The sequence below is a fragment of the Myotis myotis genome, unplaced genomic scaffold, assembly GCF_014108235.1.
Source record: "Myotis myotis isolate mMyoMyo1 unplaced genomic scaffold, mMyoMyo1.p scaffold_m19_p_7, whole genome shotgun sequence".
Taxonomy (NCBI): domain Eukaryota; kingdom Metazoa; phylum Chordata; class Mammalia; order Chiroptera; family Vespertilionidae; genus Myotis; species Myotis myotis.
Window position 1 is genome coordinate 57,156,017 of NW_023416379.1, and position 24,440 is coordinate 57,180,456.

Here is a 24,440-nt window from a genome sequence, read left to right on the forward strand (position 1 = left end):
AAGAGAGAGAGCTCTTGTGTCTCTCTTCTGATAAGATAAGTAGTCGTCTTATCAGATTAGGGTTTCATTCTTATGACTACATTTAACTTAAGTACTTTGTTAAGGGCCCTATCTTTCAAATACAGTCACATTGGCTTAGAACCCTACCTCTACTTATATTTAACATGAATTTTGGAGGGACATAATGCAATTTATAGCATTGACTGTTTTAAAATATGTTTTTATTAGTTTTTAGGGAGAGGATGAGACAGAGAGAGAAACATCGATGAGAGAGAAACATAGTTTGGCTGTCTCCTGCATCCCCCTACTGGGGATGGAGTTCAAAACCTGGGCATGTGCTCTGACTGAGAATTGAACTGGTGACTTCTTGGTACATGGTCTGATGCTCAACCAACTGAGCTACGTCGGCTGGGCTAATATTGACTGTTTTAGGTATTTCATGTAAGTGCAATCATATAGTATTTGTCTTTTCATGACTGGTTTATTTTGCTTAGCATATGTCCTGAAGGTTCATCCGTGTTGTAGCATGTAATTGCCTTTCTTTTTAAAGATGAAACTATATATACTAGTTTGTGTGTGTGTGTATGTGTGTGTGTGTGTGTATGCCATTTTTTGTTTATCCATTCATCCCTCAATGGACATTTGGGTTGCTTCCATCTTTTGTGTCTTATGAATAGTGCTGCTGTGAACTTGGGGTGTACAAATACATTTTTGAAACCTTGCTTTCAGTGCTTTTGGGTATATACCCAGAAATGAGATTGCTGGGTTATAATGGTAGTTCTATTTTTAATTATTTGATGCATCATCATACTGTTTTCCATGGTGATTGCATCGTTTTATAATCCTACCAACAGTGCACAAGGGTTCTAATTTTTTCATATTCTCGACAACACTTGTCATTTTCTGTGGTGTTGTTTTTATAGTAGCCATTTTATTAGGTGTGAGGTGGTATTTCATTGTGGTTTTAGTTTGCATTTCTCTGATAATTAGTGGTATTGAGCATCTTTTCATATACTTGTTGGCCATTTGTATATCTTCTTTGGAGAAATGTCTGTTCAAGTTCTTTGCCCATTTTTAAATTGGGTTATTTGATTTTTTATTGTTGAATTGTAGGAGTTCTGTATATATTCTAATATTAATCCTTTATTAAACATATGACCTGCAAATTTTTTTTTTCCCATTCCATAGGCTGCCTTTGCACTGTTCATTGTCTTTTGGCACACACAAATTTTTAAGTTTGATGTAGTTACACTTGTCTATTTTTACTTTTGTTGCCTGTGTTTTTGGTGTCATATCCAAGAAATCATTGCCACTCTGCTTAATTTTGATGCTCTGTATCTGATGGGGCAGAGACTATCACTGCCTAAAATACTTTGGGAATAAAATTAGGTGATTTTGAGGAGATTTAGAGCAATCTGTTCTTTTGATTGGTTAAAAACATAAACAAAATGTTAATTTATGCTAATTTTACATCCAGCAGAATATCTAAGACTTGTTGTTTTTTTTTATAATTGCATAATCTGCTAAAATACTTCATGTTAATTTATTTGGATATGTGCTAATATGTTGCTAGAATGAATGAATGAATGAATGAATGAGTGTCACCAACCCCTAAAGAATGCTTTCAATGCTTTTGATGATTTTTTAAATCATCTCCTTTAAGTGTCTTCTACTCCCTCACATAGGAGTCACAGGGAGGCATTGTCAGTGTGCTCTAATCAGGGACATTGACTTTGCAGAGGACAATAAACTTAAATTTCAGTATAAATGTCCAAATCTCGCATCAGTGAGGAACTGAGGAACAATAAGAAAAGTAAGTAGAGTTAGTTAGTTGGTGATAGAGTCAGAATTAGAGCTAGGTTGTTGTGATTCCAAATTCAGTGTTTTTTTATTGTATCATATAGTGCCTCACAATAAAATTTTAGGAGATCTGAAAATGTCTCTATAAATCTATATTTTTCTTTAAGAGCAATTTCCCTAGAGTCTAGAATGTTAGCATTTTGAATACTCTCCAAAATATCCTGCTTACATATACTCCATTCAGTGAATATTTATGCATCTTAATATGTAGCATCAGTAGCAGAAACTTCTAATTTATAGTGTGTTTATATCCAATCTGATAGATCAGAATTTAAGGATTCAAATATGATTTTTTCCCCCAGAAGTCCATTGCCTTAGCTTTTTAGAATAGGAACCCACTGAAAGCAAAATAATCTAAAAATACAGGAAAGTAATCAGATACCTCTGGGAAAATATAAATAATGCTTCCTTGGAAAGCACTTTTCACACATTTGTCTGCTAGTACCACATTATCACCAAGACACATTCATCTAGAGACCAGTTCTCATTATTAAGCAAATTGAGTACACACTGCTTTGGTTAGTAATTGGTAAAAAATCCTCTGAGTGGACTGTGTTAGTGCAGTAGCCTAAATTCAATACATTTTATTTGGAATTTCTATATCATCCATTAATTAATTTGTAATCATTAAAGAAGATACAGGAAATAAGGCCATAACATAAAATAAAAGTGAGCATTTTCCTGTAGTCAGAGCAAATTTTCTGTGATTACTTATTGGGGGTTGGGGAAGGGATCTGGTTTCATTCTGATGAAAGAATGTGAGACAAGTATAGTCATGACCTGTGAGGGCAAGAAGGGGAGAAGACAGGGATTGGATGAAAGAAGGAAGGGGGAAATTGTTTCTTCAATTTTCTGTGTTTACAATTTAGACCTGAATTAGTTGTCTTAACCTTTCACATCCTCTTTTTCATTACTTCCTACCATATTTGGTATTGTATGTGATTCCAAAGCAGGAGAACAAAGATTTCTGCCATAAAGAACTTAGAGTAAAGTTAAGGCAACATGGTAAAAACACAAAAATGCATTCTTTCAAAAGAGCAAAATTTACACACATGCTAAGGAACAGATTTACATAGAAAACAGTATTCTTGAGCTGAATTGAAGAAAATAGAAAAAAGGTAAGATGTGCTCTTTTCCATCCACACCCCAGTAAAAGCTGAAAAAGGCTGGGGAAGGAAACTGTGCATGTTTTCAGATAGTGGGTTCCAGGGAGCTCCATCCAGTAGGCTACTGCTGATGGAGTGGCGTATGGCTCAGAGAGGGGTTAGAGTGGGAGGTGGGGGGCAGTCTTCTACCTATGGAGATGCTGCATTCATCTGCTTAGCATATTAGGTTCTCCTCAAAAGCTTTTGGTTGGAGAATGGGTTCCACAGCTGATTTTAAAAAATGTTTGAAAACCACCATTCTCCCTGCAAAGTATTTCACAAGGCTGTGCTTAAATTCACTGGGTCATAGCAAAGTTACTACTTGCAAAATTGGCCACATTGCCATAGTGCATAGTGTTTGAATGGTCTTCCTTTCATTGAGCTGAAATCGGCCTCCCAGAAACTCTCATTCAGAGCTACCAAAATTAAGCTGCTCACCCTTGAACATGAGAGCTATTCAAATATTCAAATAATCCGACACTCCTAGATTTTCTCTTTTCAAAGCTAAAGATCCTCAAATGGATCCCTTTCCTTGCACAGTCTCTTTTTATACTTGGTTCCTTTTCCTCTTACCATATACCCATAGGATGTTGTGCCAACAACCTGTCAGCTTTGCATAGATAGGGTGAATTGGAGAGAAGCTAGAGCTAGGGATTCCTCCTACAAGGCTATTTAAGATAATTTTGATGTAATGGGAAGAAGGTGTTTTCAGTGGTACTACACAAGAGAGAATGGATTTCAAGAATCCATTGAATTTGTACATTAAACAAAAGTTTTCAACCTGAGGTATTGCAGGTACTCCTTTATTCTTTCAATAAACACTTGTTACCGTAAATTCGCAATACTGTGCTAGGTGTCAGGAACACAATATTGAGCAAAAGAGATCTGATGCCTTGCATTATTAGGCCTTATTAGAGTCTGGTGGGAAGGATAGAAAGTGTAAAATTGCAAAGCGATCAGTACTAGGACAAAGAGATACATGGTGCTATGAGAGCAAATCATAGGAAGAGGCCAGCCAGGTCAGGATAGGATTCCAGGAAGAATTGATGCTTGACTGATGTCTGAAGGATGAGAATGCATTAACTGTGTGAAGAGTCCCTAGGCAGGAGGAAAAGCAATACAAAAGGACCTAAGGTGGGAGAGAACAGAGAGAGAATAAAAGGGATGGAAAGAAGGCCAACGTAGCTATTGGAGAGAGTGAGAAACAGATTTTAAAAAATGATTTAAACTAAACTCACTTACCCAGTGAGGCATAGCTGAGATGTCACAGACTTAGGGAGGAGCCAGGCCAACTCAGGATCCTAAAGGACATTTTAAAGAATTTTGTCTTTGTATTTATCCTAAGAACAATAAGGATCTATTACATGTTTTATTTAGAGAGAAGGATGAGATGGTTTCACTTATGCTTCAGAAAGATTACTCAGGCAGCCATTTAGAAAACAGATGGATATAGTAGATCAGATAGGAAGCTATTGCAGAAGCCCAAGAGAAATTATTATAGTGGGTGATGGTAGCTGAGATGTATTTGAGAGGTACTTAGTAAATAACATTGCAGTGTTTGGTAATTGATGTATTTTTGGAATGAACCACTATTTACTAGAATAAATAATATTTAGGAAGGTCAGGTTTTGAGAGAAGATCATGAGTTTCCGTTTTATACATGTTGAGTTTGAGGTACGTCTGAGTCATTGGAGAGTAACAAACAGAAAGTTAATATATAGACTTGGAGTTCAGATGAGAGATTTGGACTGGATTTGTGAATTTGTGAGTCATCTGGTCATATTGGTCGTAATTAAAACCAAGGGCATGGATGAGATGCACTATAGTAATTGAGTTTTCTGAATAAAAAGTCTCTATGCTGAAATAAGTGTTTTATAGACACTATAGATTGCCATTCCTACTCTTCTTTTCCTGCGGGTGATATTTTTGGTTTTTGTGCATCTATGTACTCTTCTCTTTTGTAAGCTTGATATGAGCCCCCTCCTCTTTAAAACCTTTACAGATTATTGTGGTTTTAATAATCTAATAATAACAACTATTACTGAACTTTTAATATGCATCGGACATGTTAAATTTTTAAAAATATATATCATTGAATGCTCATAATGTCTCTGTGGGGAGGTGAATGCTCATGACATCTCTGTGGGACAGTGCTCTTGCTACCATCTTGACAGAAACTAAAGTCACTTACCCAGTGAGGCATAGCTGAGATGTCACAGACTTAGGATTCAAAAAATGTCTGTCTTGAAAACCCTTGGTTATGTCTGCCACATGTGTGTGTCAGTATTTGCAGAGTAGCATCTAAAACAGTGGTTCTTAACCTGTGGGTTGTGACCCCTTCGGGGGTCGAACGACCCTTTCACAGGGGTCACCTAAGACCATCGGAAAACACATATATAATTACAAATTGTTTTTGTGATTAATCACTATGCTTTAATTATGTTCAATTTGTAACAATGAAAATACATCCTGCATATCAGATATTTACATTACGATTCATAACAGTAGCAAAATTACAGTTATGAAGTAGCAACGAAAATAATTTCATTGTAGCAATGAAATTTGGGGTCACCACAACATGAGGAACTATATTAAAGGGTCGTGGCATTAAGAAGGTTGAGAACCACTGATCTAAAACAACTGCCTGTGAAGCAAAAATAATGGTGGAAAATTTTTTTTTTTTAAATGTGGAAGTGATTTATTTACCAAGTACTACTTTTGGACTCTTCATACTTATACCATCAAACCTTCCTACAAGCTCCCAAGTAGGAATAACTAATCCACTCTTTTTTATCTACCTAATGAAACCTAAACTTGGCAACTATGTACTTCTAAACCTAATTTCATTATCTACTCTTTTTTCCTCCTGCTGATTGCAAACCCCAGTCTAATTGACTGCCCTTGAGCCCATCTTAGTTTATTTTCATATCAACCATGTACCCATGAATAGCTTCAAACCATCTTAACCCTTGTGGGGCTGACCTCTTCCCCTCTCTTTTCCACAGTTAACTCACATGCTGAGATCCTTTCCAAATACTTAATTTTCTTAGTATTCTCCACATTGCATTCTCATTTGGGGATCCTACTTGATTTACTTTCCTAGGCTTCTTTGGACCTAATTCTGGTATCTACTTGTACACTCACTCCACCGTTTTCCCAGTGCGGTAACTGACTTAGTCATTGTAAAACCTCCAGGTCCACTTTGGCTCACCAACCACTTTTTACCTCTTTGATAAAATCATTTGGTCTGTATTTAAAAAACAACTGCAACAAAAATAGAACTTTAGGGTAGGAGATTGTTTAGAAATGCCTTGTTCTTAGCCAAATTCTTACATAAATAGTTCTTAAGATGCTTATAGAATAGATTTAAATTAAGGTTTACATATAACTCAGCAAAAGTATGCCAGAAAAAAAGAGAGAACCTAGAACAAAAAGTGAGCATGCAGTCTTTTCATTGAAATAGTTGGTCTTGGGACTTGGTGATACAGTTGTAGAAATGTACATATGTCTTAAATTTAATACTCTTACCTGGCATGGGACTTCAGCACACTGAATTAAGGAGTGATTCCCCCATCTGTAGCGGGGGATGATTATTAGGGCATTTGCTATTGAGAGGACCTGAAACATTTGAGGGCACTTAGAAGTTGTAGGAGGACATTTGACATGTTATACTGGGAAGAGTATGGGATTGGAGTCAGACATGCAATCTAGTCCCAGATTTTCCACTGACATTGACTAGCTATGTTGCCAAGCCAAGGGACAGACTCCTCTCTGGCCCTTAATTTCCTCATGTTGGGGATAGGTATGCTTAACGTTCTGTAATTCTGAAACTTTGGGACACTTATAAGCATTTTAAAGAGGTGATCTTAAGCTCTCTATTGTGTTTAGTTTGTCTTATAAACTGAAGGCTTAGTTTACTTTTTATAGGAGTATTTAATAAATGCATTGCTTAGCCTCAGATTCAGTTCCACAGACATTCACTTAGGCTTCCTGTGTGTAAAGTCTGCTTAGATATATAGAAGATAAAAATATAAATAAGACAGAATTTTTACTTTCAGAGTCTCAATGTTTAATCATGGGAACTGATAAATTACATAAAAACTCTAGAACAGTGGTTCTCAACCTTCCTAATGCCGCGACCCTATAATACAGTTCCTCATTTTGTGGTGACCCCAACCTTAAAATTATTTTCGTTGCTACTTCATAACTGTAATTTTGCTACTGTTATGAATCGTAATGTAAATATCTGATATGCAGGATGTATTTTCATTGTTACAAATTGAACATAATTAAAGCATAGTGATTAATCACAAAAACAATATGTAATTATATATGTGTTTTCCGATGGTCTTAGGTGACCCCTGTGAAAGGGTCGTTCAACCCCCAAAGGGGTCGTGACCCACAGGTTGAGAACCACTGCTCTAGAAGGTATATGCTATGTCCTATGATAGACAAACAGGGGGCTTTGGATTAATTCTAATTAAGGAAAATTTCATAGAGAGGGTAACATTTAGTCTGAGAATTATGTAAAGACTAGAGTCCTGGTGCATGAATTCATGCATGGGTGGAATCCCAAGAGGGGTGGGGGAGGCCGGGACGTGATTATCCTTCCGGGTGGGGGGTGGGGGGATGGGATGCCCTTGAGTGCCCGAGGCTGACTTCCAAGAGGCCTGCGATGCTGGCCCATCCCGTTCTCTGGAGATTGGACCTGCAGGACAACTGAGGGAGTGACTGGTTGCTGCCGGGCTGGTGGGCCACCAGGACGGGTCAGTCAGCTGAGCGGCACTCCCATTATGAGAGCGCACTGTCCACCAGGGGGCAGTTCCTGCATTGAGCATCTGCCCCCTGGTGGTCAGTGCACGCCACAGCGACCGGTCGACCAGTTGTTCTGATCATTCAGTCACTTAGGCTTTTATATATATAGATAATGGGAGCAGGAGGCTGAAGAGGAGACAGCCTGAGCAAAAGTTAGAAATTGCAGGATATATTTCCTAAAATATATTTCAAAAGATATTAATAGGATTTTCTTTTTTGTGGGAGAAAAAAAGATGCCATAGTGAATTAATACAAATTAGATTGTTACTGTACAATTTTGTTTCTTACTATTGTTATTTTTATATTAAATTTATGAAGCATTGGGCCCAATGAAACTGTGTGTAGGTATTTTACTGCTATATTGCTCAGCACCTTAATATTCTAAAGGTCACTGTGAATTGCTAAGAGGAACATGTAGTGCTTAGCACTTTATGAATCTTATATGATCACAGAACCCCTTTTCATGGGAACACTAAGTCCAAAGATGTAATTTTGAGAAATTGCATCAGAAAATCATATATATCAGTGAGTGGAGTGAATATAGCAAGAGAGATCTTCTGATATTAATTGAACCAAAGTTGGAAAATAATAGTTTCAGAAAGAAAGAGATTGTAATATGTATATTCACACACACAGAAGCCATTTTCTATGTCAGCCGGTAGGTGTCAGTGTATGCCAAGTATAGCTTGGTTACACCCATCTAGGAATAGGTTAAAGGAGGGTCATCAAATGTTGATAATTGTTGAGAGTGCCTGTACATTGAAGGAAGGGAATTCATAAGAGAATTTATACTTATTTACAATTGTAAGGTTAATATGTTTTAAACCACTTAAATAATGAATTGTGTTTTGCTAACACACAAACACACACACGAACCCTGCCCGTTTGTATACACAGATAAGATGAAAGGTTCATTCATTCATTCTTTCATTCACGCTTCAACTAATAGATGGTGTGTCAGGTGATAGGTATACATTAGTGAATAAAACCTCTAAAACCCTTGTTCTTGTAGAACATATAGTCTAGGAACGGGACTAATATATATCTAGTATTATATGTTTCAAAGAACATCGCCACTTCCCTGGTGAATACATGAAAAATACCCAAAAGGCAAAGTTAGTTCTTAGTAAAGGCCTCAGAGACAGGTGAACTACAGATCCCATTTCTTTACCTCGGAGACGTGACCTATAAATGTTGGAGGACTTACGTGACATTTTGGAATATTTATATCCCATCTGTGCATGTTTGCTCTGAAATCTATTGGAACAAAAGAAAATTTATTTTAAAATATTTAGCTCACAACTGTTTTTATAATGAAGATCTTAATTTTTTTATTGATGCACTTGAGTCTTTTGCAGATGACACTAATTAATGCTAATGTGACATGTACCTCTAACTCTCTCTAAGACCATATTGATTATGCCTAGCAGCTCTCCCTCCTGAGGCTGTGTGCTTGGCTGGTTCATAGATAATCAGAGCTTTGGTGAAAACCTTGAGGGAAAATTCCAAAAGTTGGGGATTCAGGAAATGCTAAGGGGAAGGAAGTTTTTTTTCAACCAGTGTGTAAGGTTAATCTTAATTGGTTAGGATTGCTATGTTTTCATTCTTTTTGATTTTTTTATTTTCAAAATTATAAATATTAACCACAAATTTTTATTTTCTTACATAACATCTTCCTTCACCAAAATTTGGGGGGAGAGGGGCGGGGAATTTACTTGTAAGCTATGGGAGCATAGCTCAGGAATCATCAGCCATTCTTCATTTGATAGTTTAATTCATGTGTGCAAGTTAAATAACTAAATGTTCTATTTAGGTCCTTCTAAAAAATGGTCTGCTACCAAAATTCACAGGATTATTATGAAAAACTACCTGATCCCTGCCTAATTCCGTGTATTAATGAGTCAGTGCAGGTATTTATTTATTAAACATGGTGCTATGAACAATTAAGTATTCCAGAAAGATTAAATAAATATAATCCCACCTTCTTGGTATCATTGGGTTTTTGAAGGCATATAATCATTTTAAAGTATGTCAACAAATCCTTTATTCCTCCTTTTAAAAAGTAGAGTTTAATTCCTCTCTCTCGGTGTGATCTGGACTTAATAAATAGAACAAAGTGGATGTGGCAGAGTGTGAATTCTGGGAGTAGGCCATAAAAGGCACAGTGGATTCCTCCTTGGTCTGGGAGGAGGGGAGGATCTAGCTGCCAGAATAAGGACAGTGGGGCCCCAGTCTCAGTGTCTGTAGGCACTGAGATGACTGTAGGCCCTACTCTCATCTTGACTGCAATCTCAGGAGAAACTCTGAACCAGAGCCAATCCAGATAAATTGTTACTTTAAGCTGCCAGGTTTGGGGGTACTTGTTATGCAGCAGTAGATAACTCAAGAGATAAGACAGAAACAAACCTGGAGCCCTTGGACATACTTTCCTCACTTCTAGCAAATTTCAGGGTGTATCTGAACCCCATGAAATTGGGTTAAAATGCATATGTATGTGTGTTTTTCTTAGCAAGTATTTAAAGCTCTCATCAGTTTCTAAAAGGAGTCCCTAATCTCTGTAAGGCTACAAATCTGTGTTTTATTCCGAGGGAATAGAGCAGGGGCCCCAAAAGTAGATAGAAAGGTTTCATTGTGGAGGACTTATCTTATGTATAAGCCATTGATGTGTACTTCCTGATGAAGACTGGAGTTGAATCAGGGCTTAAAAGGTGAAAATAACTTACATAGCCATATGGGACAGTTTTCTTTCAAAGTGTGCTTGATTGCAAATAAAATTTTATTAGAAACACAGTCATGCCCATTTGTATACATGTCGTCATCTATGAATGCTTTTGCCATACAACAGCAGAGTTGAGTAGTTGTGACAAATGTCCCGCATGTCTCAAGTATTTACTATCTGGCCCTTTATTTATTAAGAGGTTTTCTAATCTTACTTTTTTATACTGAGATGAGGTTGGCATTCTTTTGGCATAAAAGCATAGCTGAAATACATCTGTCTAAATGATAAGTGAATGTATTACAAGTCATGTAGCAGACTGTCCTACAGGTAATACATTAACATTTACTCTCTGAGCCCTGTAGGAGTAATTGCTCTCCTGGTCTAAGGAAGAAGTCACTACCTGGACAGCCTCCTGGAGAAGTGAGATTTATAGAACAGAGGGCAGAGGTTAATGATGCTGGATCAGAGGTGAACACCCCAGGGACCATGTACTGCTGATGACAATGGCTCCTCAGCCATAAGGGGCATAGTAGGAGAGGCCTGCTGTAATTTATTACTATAAAGGAGCTCTTGCCTTCTCTGTATTTGCCTAGAAGACTTGACATTTTTTCTTTTACCCAAAATCATCTATGAAGGATGCATATGTCATTTTGAAATTATGTGCTTGAGGGCTGGATTCTAGTCTATTTTCTTGCTAATTCCATTTTGTAGAGTGTTGTAAGCTATCTTGTCACTAACAGTTACTGATTGATTCTTCCAGGTATGGTGGCAGTCACTTTAGTATTGGGCTTAGTTCTGGGACTACAGGTACGATTTTATTTTCCTGCAATTAATCTCCTGACAACACCTGGTTTTGCTTTGTAATTTTGGTTTCAACGTATTATGTGTTTATCCTTTAATATCTAAGACATTTCTCAAGCTTTAATAATATCTAGTTTAGAAAAAGTCTAGAAAGGAAATGGCATGTAGTTGATCAGTCAGTGTTCCTCTAATTTCTGCTGACTGTGACTGCCCAGGTGTTCTACCACAAGCCTGATATCGATATACATTCATATAGACCTTATGTGAACACTGGTGAATGTCCTCAGCAGGGAAAGACAATCACCTTATTTGTGCATCTCTGTTCAAAGCTCAGAGCACTGTTGTCTGAGAGAACACGGTCGCTGTTGCATCTGCACATTCTCCAGCTCCACCTCCAATTACAGCATCAGCTGACATCAGTAACAATAAGGCTCGTGATTGGAGGAAGCCAGTTTGACAAGGTCTGGGCAGCTAGACACCTGTGCAGCTCCCTCCTCAGCTGACTTCCATGTATAAGACGCCCCTCGATTTTCAGCCTAACAATTTATAAAAAAAGTAGAGGCCTGATGCACGAAATTCATGCAAAAGTAGGCCTTCCTTCCCCCTGCTGTGGCACCGACTTCCCTCTGGCCGCCGGCAGGCACCTGGGACCCGGGCTTCCCTAGCAGCTCCGGCTTTTTCTGGAAGGTCGTCAGGAAGGACATCTGGTCTAATTAGCATATTATGCTTTTGTTATTATTATTATTATACATGGAAAGATATGGTATTTTCAGGGTCATGTCAAATGACTCAGGAGACAACTGGAATAGGCTCCATTCATGAAAGATGGGTCAATTTCTCAATAAGGATAATAACCTAATAATAAGGACAAAACAACAAATATTAGGTCTGCAAGTTCATAATGATACTAAAACTTTTAAAAACACAATTTTATTGGTCATTACCTTTGGTAAATGTTAGTGAACCATCTCATTGCTTTGAAAACTGGAGGATAAGGGGCTGGTGGCGGGGGGGGGGGGGGGGGGGGGGGGGTGTTCAGAATCTAGCATTTATTTTGCCCTTCCTCACTGAACTATACCTCAAAGTAACCAAATAGATGATGAGGGGAAGTTTCTTTCTATAGAAGGATTGCAGCTGATAAATGAAAAAAAAATTATAGAATAGAGATATCACCATTTCCTGACCTATCATGAACTAATGGAACTTGGAAATGATCATCTATGGATACTAACATCACAAAAAGAGAGAGAGGAAGAGAGATACAGGTTGATTATATTCCTCCTGATAGAAGTTTATAACCCTACCTATGAAGAGTTATTGTTAAAGTTTTTAAGGTATGATAATATTATGGATATAATATTTTAAAATGAGTCCCTATCTTTTAGAGTACATATTCGATTATTTACAGATGATATGATAGTGCTTGTGAAATTTGCTTTAAAAAATCCAGGGTTGGAGGGCTGAAGCAAGATTAGCCATGAATTGATCATGTTGAAGCTAAATGATGGGGTTATGTGGATGTCTGTTGCACTATTCTCTCTACTTTGTATACCTTTTCTATTTTTGACCAATTTTTTTTAATTTAAGCCAAATGATTTATATTTAGAAATAGGCATTTATTATAGGTTCTGCCTGCTTGTTTATCAATTCATCCTTCTAAGAAATAATCATCAAATGAAGTCCTGGTTTTATTTTTTTATTTTATATATGTTTTATTGATTTTTTACAGAGAGGAAGGGAGAGGGATAGAGAGTTAGAAACATCGATGAGAGAGAGAGACATCGATCAGCTGCCTCCTGCGCATTCCCTACTGGGGATGTGCCCGCAACCAAGGTACATGCCCCCGACCAGAATCGAACCTGGGAACCTTGAGTCCACAGGCCGACGCTCTATCCACTGAGCCAAACCAGTTAGGGCTGAAGTCCTGGTTTTAATGTGGTGTTCTTGGCAGTACCAATTGAAAACCAACTCTCCACTCGTCAACTAGATCTAGAATATAAACTACTTTATTCCCCTTGAAAAATGAGAATTAAAGTAATTATTTTTAAATACTCTCTTATTCCTTAGAAAACTATTAATAGCCTTATCAAGATAGAAAAGGAAAAAATAGTTGGATTATAAATGGACATGTTCTAAACTTTCTATTTCTAATGCAAGTCCTTAGAACTAGAAGACTGTTTTTCATAGACTTACGTTATAAGTGTCAATAGTTTTCCAGGCCAGTCCACAAAACTTATTAATTCATAGCATAATGATCTACAAACCTGACAGAATACTAAGGGTTCAGTGTAGGAAAAAGCAAATGATTTTTTCTAGAAAAGTACTTTCCTAATTGAATTACAAATCCAAAAAAAAAAAAGAGTGACTGTCCTTCATCTTTATAGGATTTAGTCTCATCATACTCCTGGATCATTCCATTGTCACATGCTATGCATTCGGAAAGCAGAGAACATCAACATTCATATCACCTGTGACTTGGATTTCTCTCATTTATAAATTAAATACTTAAAGAGCAGAGATTATCTACATATGAATGATCTCAGTAATTAAAACCTGCCTTTCATTTTTTTTTTACATATTATCTCATTTGCTATTCATTGAAGCTGAAGGGTAAATATGATTACCCCCATTTTACAGCTGTAAGACCGAGGTTCAAAAGGGTAATGAAAAACCTTTGGGAGTCAAAGGGACTACATTGGAGTCCTGGTTCTTCTGTAAGACCACGCCATTTAACCTTTTGAACTTCAGTTTGTTTGTCTGCAAAATGAACATCATGAAACCCCATTTTACAGTGTTATAAAGACTAAGTGAACTGATGATATGTGAACGGTAGCATATAAGATATTACGCCAATTTTCATTCTGCACAAATGATGAACATCATGGTAGGGCTATTTTAATACATGGTCCCTAAAAACTAGAATGCTAAGAAGACTCATCTATATAACATGAGGAAAGGGAATGTTTAGGAGGTGGGGAATGTTTAGCTTAGAGACAGGTCAGAAGGAGTTAGATGTTGTCATATATTTTCTGAAGGCCTCAGGTTCTGAAGGGTAGGTTTCAATCTATTTAAAGAACTTCTTTGTGATGAGTCTCCCTGTTACTGGAGTTTTCCAAGCAAAGACCATACAGCCCCACTTTAGGAATATTGAAGAGGGGCTTCTTTCCTCTCAGATCGGTTTCTACCCTGGGTTTCTATTATGAAACCTAACAAATTCTTAAAGTTGGGTAAAGATTCCTGGTCACAGATTTTAAGGTCTGAGAAACACTAATGATGATAGCCTTGTGATGGGATAAAAATTGCAGAAAACAATCTATAAGCTGATTTTAAAAAATAATTTATTAAATATTTATTAAACATTTACCACATTGCATGGTGATGTCCTAGGTACCAAAGTGTTTTTAAAATCCCATCACTAGCCCTGGCTCAGTGGATAGAGCCTCCGCCCACGGATTGAAGGGTCCCGAGTTGTATTCCAGTCAAGGGCATATACCTTGGTTGCAGGCTTGATCCCTGGCTGCAGTGGCGGCACGTACGGGAGGCCACCAATGGATGTGTCTCTCTCACATTGATGTTTCTCTCTCTGTCTCTTCCCCTCCCTTCCAATCTCTCTAAAAAAAAATCAATGGGAAAAGAAAATATCCTCAGGTGAGGATTAACAAAAGAATAAAAATAAAATAAAAAGCCATCTCTAGAGCATAGGAGATGTTCTGTTCTGTTTTCAGTCATCCTCTCACCTTTTAAAAGCACTTTGTCGGTCTTGATCTTCCCAGGTCTGGTAGGGGAGGTGATAAAATGCTGGCATTGCCCACTAATGTTCTTTGTTATTCCAGCTGATTTAGTTTCCAATTTTCTTGGAACTCTCCTGCATAGACTTTAATTCTCCAGGGTAGAGTCAAAATGTGTTGGAATGACCTCCTAAAAAATAAAATGGAAAAATAGATCACCTCACACAAAATATGTTTTTGCATCATAGGCTTGAGGGTAAAATGTGGTTAGATGAGTAATGTATCAGAACCTTAATGCTATTTAAACATGCGGATGAGTGCGCTGTGTGTATTTTGTGTATTTAAAATTGAGATTTTGTTGGACCAATGTCTTTCATTTGGTGTACTTCATGGTGATTTATCATAATAGACTGCTTTAAATCATCTGAAATAGCAAGACATATGAATTTCAACAATAACTTCCCCAAGGCTAGAGAAGTCAGCCGGAGCTCAAACTGCCAGATAGACATTTTTTTTTTTCCCTTTTTTTCAAACTCATATGCAACTGTAAAACTTTCATGAGGCTCCTTTAACGAGTCCTTTTGGGATTTAAGGTTATTTATCTAAATTCTTATTAAAAATGAAAACTTTTCTATGTTTAGCCCAGTAAAGCAAAACTGATCCTAACAATGCTGTAAACGGGAAGGATGAAGACTGTTCTGGAAACTGACTCAAAAATAAAGTTTGGAGACTTTGGGGCTAGTGTCTTCAGCATGGACATTATGGTAATGGGATAGCGACAGCACAGCCAGTATTTCAGAGTCTCCTTTAATTAAAAACTCTTAGCTCTGCCATGCTGGCAATTTAGGGTTTGACGTGACTTATTAAAATAACTCCCAGCCCCGGAGCCTTGTCTTCTCAGAGCACCCCACTGTCTCCACAGGAGTCAGGTTGCCCCAGGACTGTGTTGCCTGGTACAAGTGAGCACCTTTTTATTTATGGCATCTGCACTTGTTGAAGTCTATCTGTATTTCCGCCCTCCTTCACTGAGAAGTGGGGCATGCGAGATTGTTTCTAAGATTAATGTGCCAGAATCACTCTGTACATAACCCAGGGGAAGAGCTGGAGCTGCTGCAGGAAAAATTTTGTAATCTTGAAACGTTTTCAGCTTCTTTGTAGGTATGTTCTGGTTTGATGAGTCTGGGTGCTGCAGTAAATCTATTCTTAGACAGACCCTGGGAGCTAGGATTTTAAATTATCTGTAACGCAGTACAATTTTAGGGAGTGGGGACGTGATGAGGGGAGAAAGCAAATGTTGCACAATCAGGGTCAAGATCATTTTCAGACTTTAAGAGCTCATCAGAGTCATTTTAGCTTGGGTGTGACCATTCCAGTTGGGAACAATTTTAAGATGAGAAGGTGGGTGGATAAATGGATGAATGCAAGGATAGAAAGGTTGTGTAGAGAGATGGATAGACAGATAAAACTACCTAATCGTTTTTGGTAATATGATTGCTGGTGACTAAGTTTCTGTGCTACAGAGTAAGAAAAAACAAAAACAAAAACGACAGACATATCTGAATGAGATCTTGGTGAGTGCAGAATTTTTAAGACATTTATAAATGAAAACTGTTAGCCAGAGAGCACTTTTTTTTTTAAGAGTCTAATTTCAACAGTTAACCTTCATAGTACTAACATAAGTCATTGAAAATAATGTATCACCTAGTGGAGTCCGGGGATAGAAGTGTTTCATAGGTGATCACCTGTGTTTCATAGGAAGTGAAAATGCTTCCAAGAAAGTAGAGAGAGAAATAAGTGTAAAGCACACAGATGATATTTCTAAGGAGGGAAATACAGAACCACCAGCTGGCGATTATGGTTTAGAGGATGAAGGAGACAAAGGGCAAACACCAAAAGAGATGATGATGGCAGAACTATTGGCTGAAGGTCAGCGATAGAGGCAATACCAGCATAAAAATTTAAACAGGTCAGGAAATGTCAAAGTGAACTGAAGTTTAAGAACTTCTATTCTGAAAGAATCTCAAACAGTTGCGAATGGGAGGAAGGCTGTGTGTACGCTTGGTTTTAACTCTTCAACTTGAGCAGCTGTTTTAACAGTTGAGTTGCTAGGCACTGTCAGGAATAGAATATTTTAATTTTGGAGAAACCCAACTGTTAGAACAGCTGTTTGGTGTGATTAGACTTAAGCTGGCTCTGCTTAGGTTGCAAGACCTAATGGGATCACAGCACCAGGCAGATTAGCTATTATGGTTTTAGAACGGGTCCTAGATTGGATAGTATGCTAGGCACTGACTTTCCAAAGAAGCCAGATTCCCTGCTTTTGTTGTGGCAAAGTGCTAAGGCAGATAACATGGCCATTTACCTTGTTCCAAGTTCATGGAAAGTACCTGAAATAATTTTGCCTTACATTCCTTGGATGCAAGTTTTTCTCTAGGAACTTAAAAAAATAAAATAAAAATGAAGAAGAGGGCTCCCTAGTTTCATTGTCATCTCTTAATAATAGGTATTATACCTGCTGAAGTTCCCTCAAGTAGTCAGTCATTTATAGTACTTATTTTGTATCTTTTGTTACCTAAGTAAAGAATCCTGTTAATAGCAACCACCAAGTTTGTCAATTTGTAGGCAACACAATTTTAATATCTAGAACAACTTGAGTGATGCTCACAATGATAAAAATCTGGAATGCTAAATCTACCATCTCAAATACCTTTTTCTGAGGGAAAAGACTACTGATTAGGTTACTTTCAGGTAAATTAAAGATTTCAAGAATTTGTTAAGATGATTTGATTTCTTGCATAAAAATGAATTTTACTTGATGTAATGTTAACACATATATAAAACATTCAGAGATAGGTTTCATTTTATATATTTTCAAAATGAAAATATTTATATGATCACCAAAATGGTCATATTAATGCAAACATTTGAAACACTCTGGGAAAATAAAGCTGAATTATTTTTTTAAAATAAATCTTTATTGTTCAGATTATTACAGTTGTTCCTCTTTTTTCCCCCCATAACTCCCCTCCACCCAGTTCCCACCCCACCCTCTGCCCTTACCCCCCACCCCCACTGTCATCATCCATAGGTGTACGATTTTTGTCCAGTCTCTTCCCACACTCCCCACACCCCTTTCCCCCCACCAAGAATTGTCAGTCCACTCCCTTTCTATGCCCCTGATTCTATTATTTCACCAGTTTACTCTGTTCATCAGATTTTTTATTCACTTGATTTTTAGATTCACTTGTTGATAGCTATGTATTCATTGTTCATAATTTTTATCTTTACCTTTTTCTTCTTCTTCTTCTTAAAGAATACCTTTCAACATTTCATATAATACTGGTTTGGTGGTGATGAACTCCGTTAGCTTTTTCTTATCAGTGAAGCTCTTTATCTGACATTCAATTCTGAATGATAGCTTTGCTGGATAAAGTGATCTTGGTTGTAGGTTCTTGCACTTCATCACTTTGAATATTTCTTGCCACTCCCTTCTGGCCTGCATAGTTTCTGTTGAGAAATCAGCTGACAATCATATGGGTACTCCTTTGTGGGTAACTGAGTTTTTTTCTCTTGCTGCTTTTAAGATTCTCTCTTTGTCTTTTACCCTTGCATTTTAATTATGATGTGACTTGGTGTGGTCCTCTTTGGATTCCTTTTGTTTGGGGTTCTCTGTGCTTCCTGGACTTATAAGTCTATTTCTTTCACCAGATAGGGGAAGTTTTCTGTCATTATTTCTTCAAATAGGTTTTCGATATCTTGCTCTCTCTCTTCTTCTGGCATGCCTATAATTCGGATTTTAGGACGCTTGAAGTTGTCCCAGAGGCTCCTTACACTATCTTGATATTTTTGGATTCTTTTTTCTTTTTACTTTTCCAGTTGGGTGTTTTTTTACTTCTTCGTATTTCAAATCTTTGACTTGATTCTTGGGATCTTCTTGTCTGCTGTTGGATCTCTGTATATTATTCTTTATTTCAGTCAGTGTATGCTTAATTTCTAGTTGGTCATTTTTCATATCGTGGAGGATCTCACTAAATTTATCGGCAGTTTCTAGAAAATTCTTGAAAAACCTTATAAACGTGGTTTTGAACTCTATATCCAGTAGTTTGCTTTCCCCCATTTCTATCATTTGTGATCTGTTTCTTTGTCTTCTCATTTTTTATGCTTCCCTGTGTTGATAGAGTGGCTTTCTGTGCTAAGTGTCCTATAGGGCCCAGTGGCTCAGCCTCCCCAATTACCTGGGGTGGACACTCTTGATGCACCCCTTTGTAGGCTGTGTGCACAGTCTTGTTATAGTTAAGCCTTGATTGTTGTAGGTATCACTGGGAGGAATTGGCCTCCAGGCCAATTGGCTGTGAGAGTCTGTTGTGTCTACAGTGGGAGAACTTCTGTGCTGGAGACACCCTTCTGGGGCAAGACTTGCTTCAGTGGGGCTTTGGTGCTTACTGAGTCTGCCCCCTGAGTGTGTCTCTTATGGATCTGAAGAGTTGTAATCTGGATGATCCCAATCTGACCACTGGGTACACTGGTTCTTGGATCTCTAAGGAGGTGCTAATTTAGCCTCTGCCTGAGGCTACCCAGCAGGAGCTACAGAGAGATCTGCAGGTTCCTCTTCCTTGTTTGGGGTTTGGAGGTGCCCAGATGAGGCCCAGCTGTGAAACAATGCAGGCTGCTGTGGGGTCTTGGGCCTTCTTTTGGATGTTGTGGGTCTTTCTGACTCAGCTGCAGTTTGTTAGGTAATTTTAGATCTCAAAGGGCCAGCCCATTCATATGCAAAAGCCTCTGCGCACCGCTTGGGTGGGGCGGGGTCTCAGGGAATCAACAGGGCAGAGCAAACAGCTATGGCTGATCCTCAGTCCTGCCCTAAGAGGCCCCGCGTCTCAGTGTCCTGGTAATCGCTGCAAGCACCTCTGAGAGAAAGCCGCCCTCAAGTTCTGCTTGCTGCCAGACAGTCTAGTTTCTCTCCATATGAGTCTGGGTCCCCAGAGACTCGCCCGGAACTGGAGTCAGGGCCTTCGGGAGCTTGTGCCTCCCTCCCGATTGCGAAAGACACCGGTGTCCTCCGTTGCCAGCCCCTTTCCACGTGCGCTGGAGCCTCTGTACCTCTGCACTTCACTTCTGCAGCTCCTCTGAGTCTCGGTGTGCTTTTCTCTTTCCTTCTAGTTGTAGAATTTCCACTCAGCCAGCCTTCCTGTGGTTCTGGATGATGTCTGTTTTGTCTTTTAGTTGTATTTTTGAAGTGGTTGTGCGAGGCAGCAATTTCAGCTGTTTACCTATCCCGCCATCTTGGTTTCTTCAAAGCTGAATTATTTTAATCTTGGTTATTCAAAGAAAGCTGCTATCAACATTTTGGCACTATATTTCTTTATGTACATATACAGCATGGTGAAAAAGTAGGTTTACAGTTGTTCATGTGAAAAATAATGTGATAATTAATAAGTAACAATCCTGTCTAAGAAAAGAGAAACATGGTAATTGGCGTACGACCACTACCCTTCCCATTGGCTAATCAGGGCAATATGCAAATTAACTGTCAGCCAAGATGGCGGCCGGCAGCCAGGCAGCTTGAAACTAACATGAGGCTTGCTTGCTTCAGTGACGGAGGACTCCAACGTTCCCCGCCTGCCGCTGCAGGCCTCTGAGCTGCAAGCACCTATGTAACAAACATAGAAGCTAAACAAAACCCCAGAAACCTGCCGGGCTTCAGCCAGCAGGATCGCAACATTGTAAGCAAAGGCCAGAAACCTGCTTTCAGCAGCGGAGGCCTAAGAGCTGGAGCCAAGCCTCAAAGCTAAAGCTGGCCCAGAATAAAAAAAAAAAAAAAGAAAAAAAGGAGCGGTTGGGAGCTTCAGTCACCCCCAGCCTGAAAACAGCCCTCAGCTCCTCACCCAGACTGGCCAGGCACCCCAGTGGGAACCCCCACCCTGAAGGGTGTGTGACCAGCTGCAAACAGCCATCATCCCCTCACCCAGGCTGGCCAGGCACCCCAGTGGGGACCCCCACCCTGAAGGATGTGTGACCAGCTGCAAACAGCCATCATCCCCTCACCCAGGCTGGCCAGGCACCCCAGTGGGGACCCCCACCCTGAAGGATGTGTGACCAGCTGCAAACAGCCATCATCCCCTCACCCAGGCTGGCCAGGCACCCCAGTGGGGACCCCCACCCTGATCCAGGACACCCTTCAGGGCAAACCAGCCGGCACCCACCCATGCACCAGGCCTCTAACCTATATAGTAAAAGGGTAATATGCCTCCCAGCACCGGGATCAGCGGAGCCCCGAGGCCTCCCGGCACTGGGATCAGCGTGACAGGGTGCGGCGCCCCAACCCCCCCACCCCCACCCCCACGGGCCGTGCTCTGTGTGTGACGGGGTAGAGCCATAACCTCCCCATCGGCCCTACCCTGAGTGTGAGAGTGGCAGCACCCCAACCCCCTGATCGGCCTTGCTCTGTGGTTGATAGAGGGCGGTACCCCAACCCCCTGATGGGCCCTGCTTTGTGCATGACAGGGTACAGAGCCCCAACCCCCCTGATGGGCCCTGCTCTGTGAGTGACAGGGGGAAATGCCCCAACCCCCTGATTGGCCCTGCTCTGTGCATGACAGGGGGTGGCGCCGCAACCTCCCCATCGACCCTGCCTTGAGTGTGACAGGGGATGATGCCCCAACCCCCCAATCGGCCCTACCCTGAGCGTGACTGAGGGTGGCATCACAACCTCCCGATCGCCCTGCTCTGAGCCCGACCAGGGGCTGCACCTAGGGATTGGGCCTGCCCTCTGCCACCCGGGAGCAGGCCTAAGCCAGCAAAAATCAGAAAAATCTGATTAGAATATTTAACTGCCCATAAATTAATTTTAGCTGTATGTGTTGTTTTTTATTTTACGTTTTCTTTTTAATTTGTCAAAATATTGTGACTGTCTTTTCATGTCAAATAGATCTACTGGTACAACCATCATTTAGCTTTTGATTTTTAGAGGTTACATACTTTGGAGTTTTAACTTATTTTTGCTAGTTTTTATAACTCAATGTTACAAGTAGTTAGAAAGCAGAATTGCAGATGATGCTTGGGATGTTAATAAAAGATGAACTCGGGTATCAAAAGTACAGTTTTGATACTTTCACTGAAAAATGTACACGTTTATTTTAGTAACTAATGCAAGATTCTATGTTTTTAATGTTTATATCAATAAATGAACAAGAAATACTTTGGTTATAAGTTAAATATTTTGTATTATCAAGAAACATTGTTTTGTTTTCTTCCTATTTCCTAGGCTAAATAAATGCAAACTTTACTCATTAAATTTAAAAAGAAAATTTCTTATTATACTATGAATTGGTTCAGAGAATGACAGTATTTTTATATTGACAGTATGATGCATTACTGTTAGAAAAACAGAACAAGTTAGCGTTTCTAGTTCTCCTAATACTGGTAAATTCAGATGCTTAGCTGCTTTTTTCTAGTTGCTGAAAGTAACTTTAAAACCTTTCTAGAATAGTAATTTTTTGAATAAACCATGTTTAACACATGCCCCCTGCCTCAGTTCACACTCATATACTATACAGGGATGATTACCACATTTTAAGTGTCTTTTTCATACCTTGGTACCAAATATTTACAATAGTCTCTCCAAAATGAACGAACGAAGAATAGTGGAAGCCAGATAGCAAAGATAGTTCATTTCAAGGGTGTGGTTGGAAGGAAAGAAAAGCTGCATATTTAATAATCTTAAAAAGTCATGGTCTTTGGAGGTTTCAATGAAATTCCTCTTAGGTTCCAAAAGCTTTCATTTTTAACAATATTTGGTTTTGCCTTGGAAAAATTTAGTCAGGTATTTCCTTCTTTAACTCAAGATGCTTTTCTAAGGGGTGCCTCTTACTCCATAAAATCTTTGAATAAAACTTTGGAGCATATTTGCCAGTGTCTATACGCAGATCTTTTTAGGGTTAGCTCGTGGGTAAATGATAGATATAAAGTTTAGGAGACTGTCAGGCCTGACCTGATTGATCTTATTGTTTATTTTATTAAGGTACACATTAATAACTTTATTACAAGGGAATTGAATTTAAGTTGGTAGAAATGAAATTTCTATATACAAGGCTAGATAGCTCCTTTGGTTAGAGCATCATCCCAATATGCAAAGGTTGTGGGTTCGATCCCCAGTCAGGGCACATACAAGACATACAAAAATCAACAAATGAATGCACGAATAAGTGGAACAACAAATTGCTGTTTCTCTTTTCTTCTCTCCTCTCTCTCTCTCTCTCTCTCTCTCTCTCTCTCTCTCTCTCTCTCTCTCTCTCTCCCTCTCTCCCCCCCCCTCTTCCCCTTCCCCTCTCTCTAAAAAATAAATAATAATTATATCTTAATTTCAAAATTGATTCTCTTACCTTACCTGAAAGGAGTGTGGCCATTGGGCTTTCACTCTACCAGAGTTGCACTGACATGTGACTTCGCAAAAGGTCTGAAGTCTTAAACAGGAGGACATTTCCTAAAATCAAGGACCCTTGCATAGAGAACATGAGTAGGTTAGTGATCTTGGCATTGGGATTCTCGTCTTCCCATGAAGGGACAGAATTTTTAGTCATTAGGGTTTGTCTTCTAATGGATCAGAGAGAGCCACTTGTGACTCAGAGTTATGCAGTTCATTGCTAATATCTCAGCTACCAAAATTGGCCAGGCCTAATTCATCTGAATTGAGCTATACCACTGTCCTCTGCCCTCTTATGAAGGAAGGGTGTATGGATTTCCAAGAGAAGGCCATCTGAAAGTGGACTTAGAAGAGGTGTAAGAGAAGCCAAGAATACTGGAGATGACAGTGTTCTATAAAGGCAGGGAAGGGGAAGGTTGGATATGGTGCAGACCACCTAACCCTAACCCCCTTCTGAAGCCATGGGCTGGTAATACTCCAATAGATCATCTCTTCTCTGTAGACCAAACATGGTTTTACTGTACCTGTCAACACAGTCACTGACAATCTATTTTAACTGAACAAATAGAAAACTTATTCATTGAACCTGGCCTAAGAAGTAACTAAAGAACAAAAAGTCTCACACCCTTGCTTTGTACTGTCTGCATCATAAACACTTTCATAGCCACATTGATAGAGGACTTAAACTGGGACAGAGGGGGTAGTGCTGATTAATGAAAGTGCTGGCTGAGTTGGCCCCTCTGATGGGATAGGGAGTCTAGTGATGCGCAGTGTGAAGCTTACTTATAAGAATATTATTAGAATGAATCTAATTTATTGCATCTCAGCCCTCATAAGTTGATGTCCAGTGGCTCAGGAAAGTGATTAAAAGATTAGAAGTACATTTATCAGCCTCCTTTTTGATTGATTTCCTCTGGTCATGGAATGTAGTAAAAATCTGAGCCAGGAGA

The 24,440-nt window shown here is 39.1% G+C and overlaps 1 protein-coding gene across 3 annotated transcripts in view; it reads left to right on the forward strand.

Moving 5' to 3' along the window:
• UBE3D (ubiquitin protein ligase E3D) overlaps positions 1-24,440 on the forward strand; it is a 145,667-nt gene that overhangs the window by 51,082 nt on the left and 70,145 nt on the right. Inside the window, exon 9 of one of the 3 annotated variants that reach the window (XM_036317525.1) lies at positions 11,300-11,387. The exons of the other annotated variants lie outside the window; for them this stretch is intronic. Within the exon in view, the coding sequence (XP_036173418.1) occupies positions 11,300-11,372 (73 nt within the window). The 3' untranslated portion in view covers positions 11,373-11,387. Of the gene's footprint in view, positions 1-11,299; positions 11,388-24,440 lie in introns of those variants that run through there. 3 annotated transcript variants of the gene reach the window in all.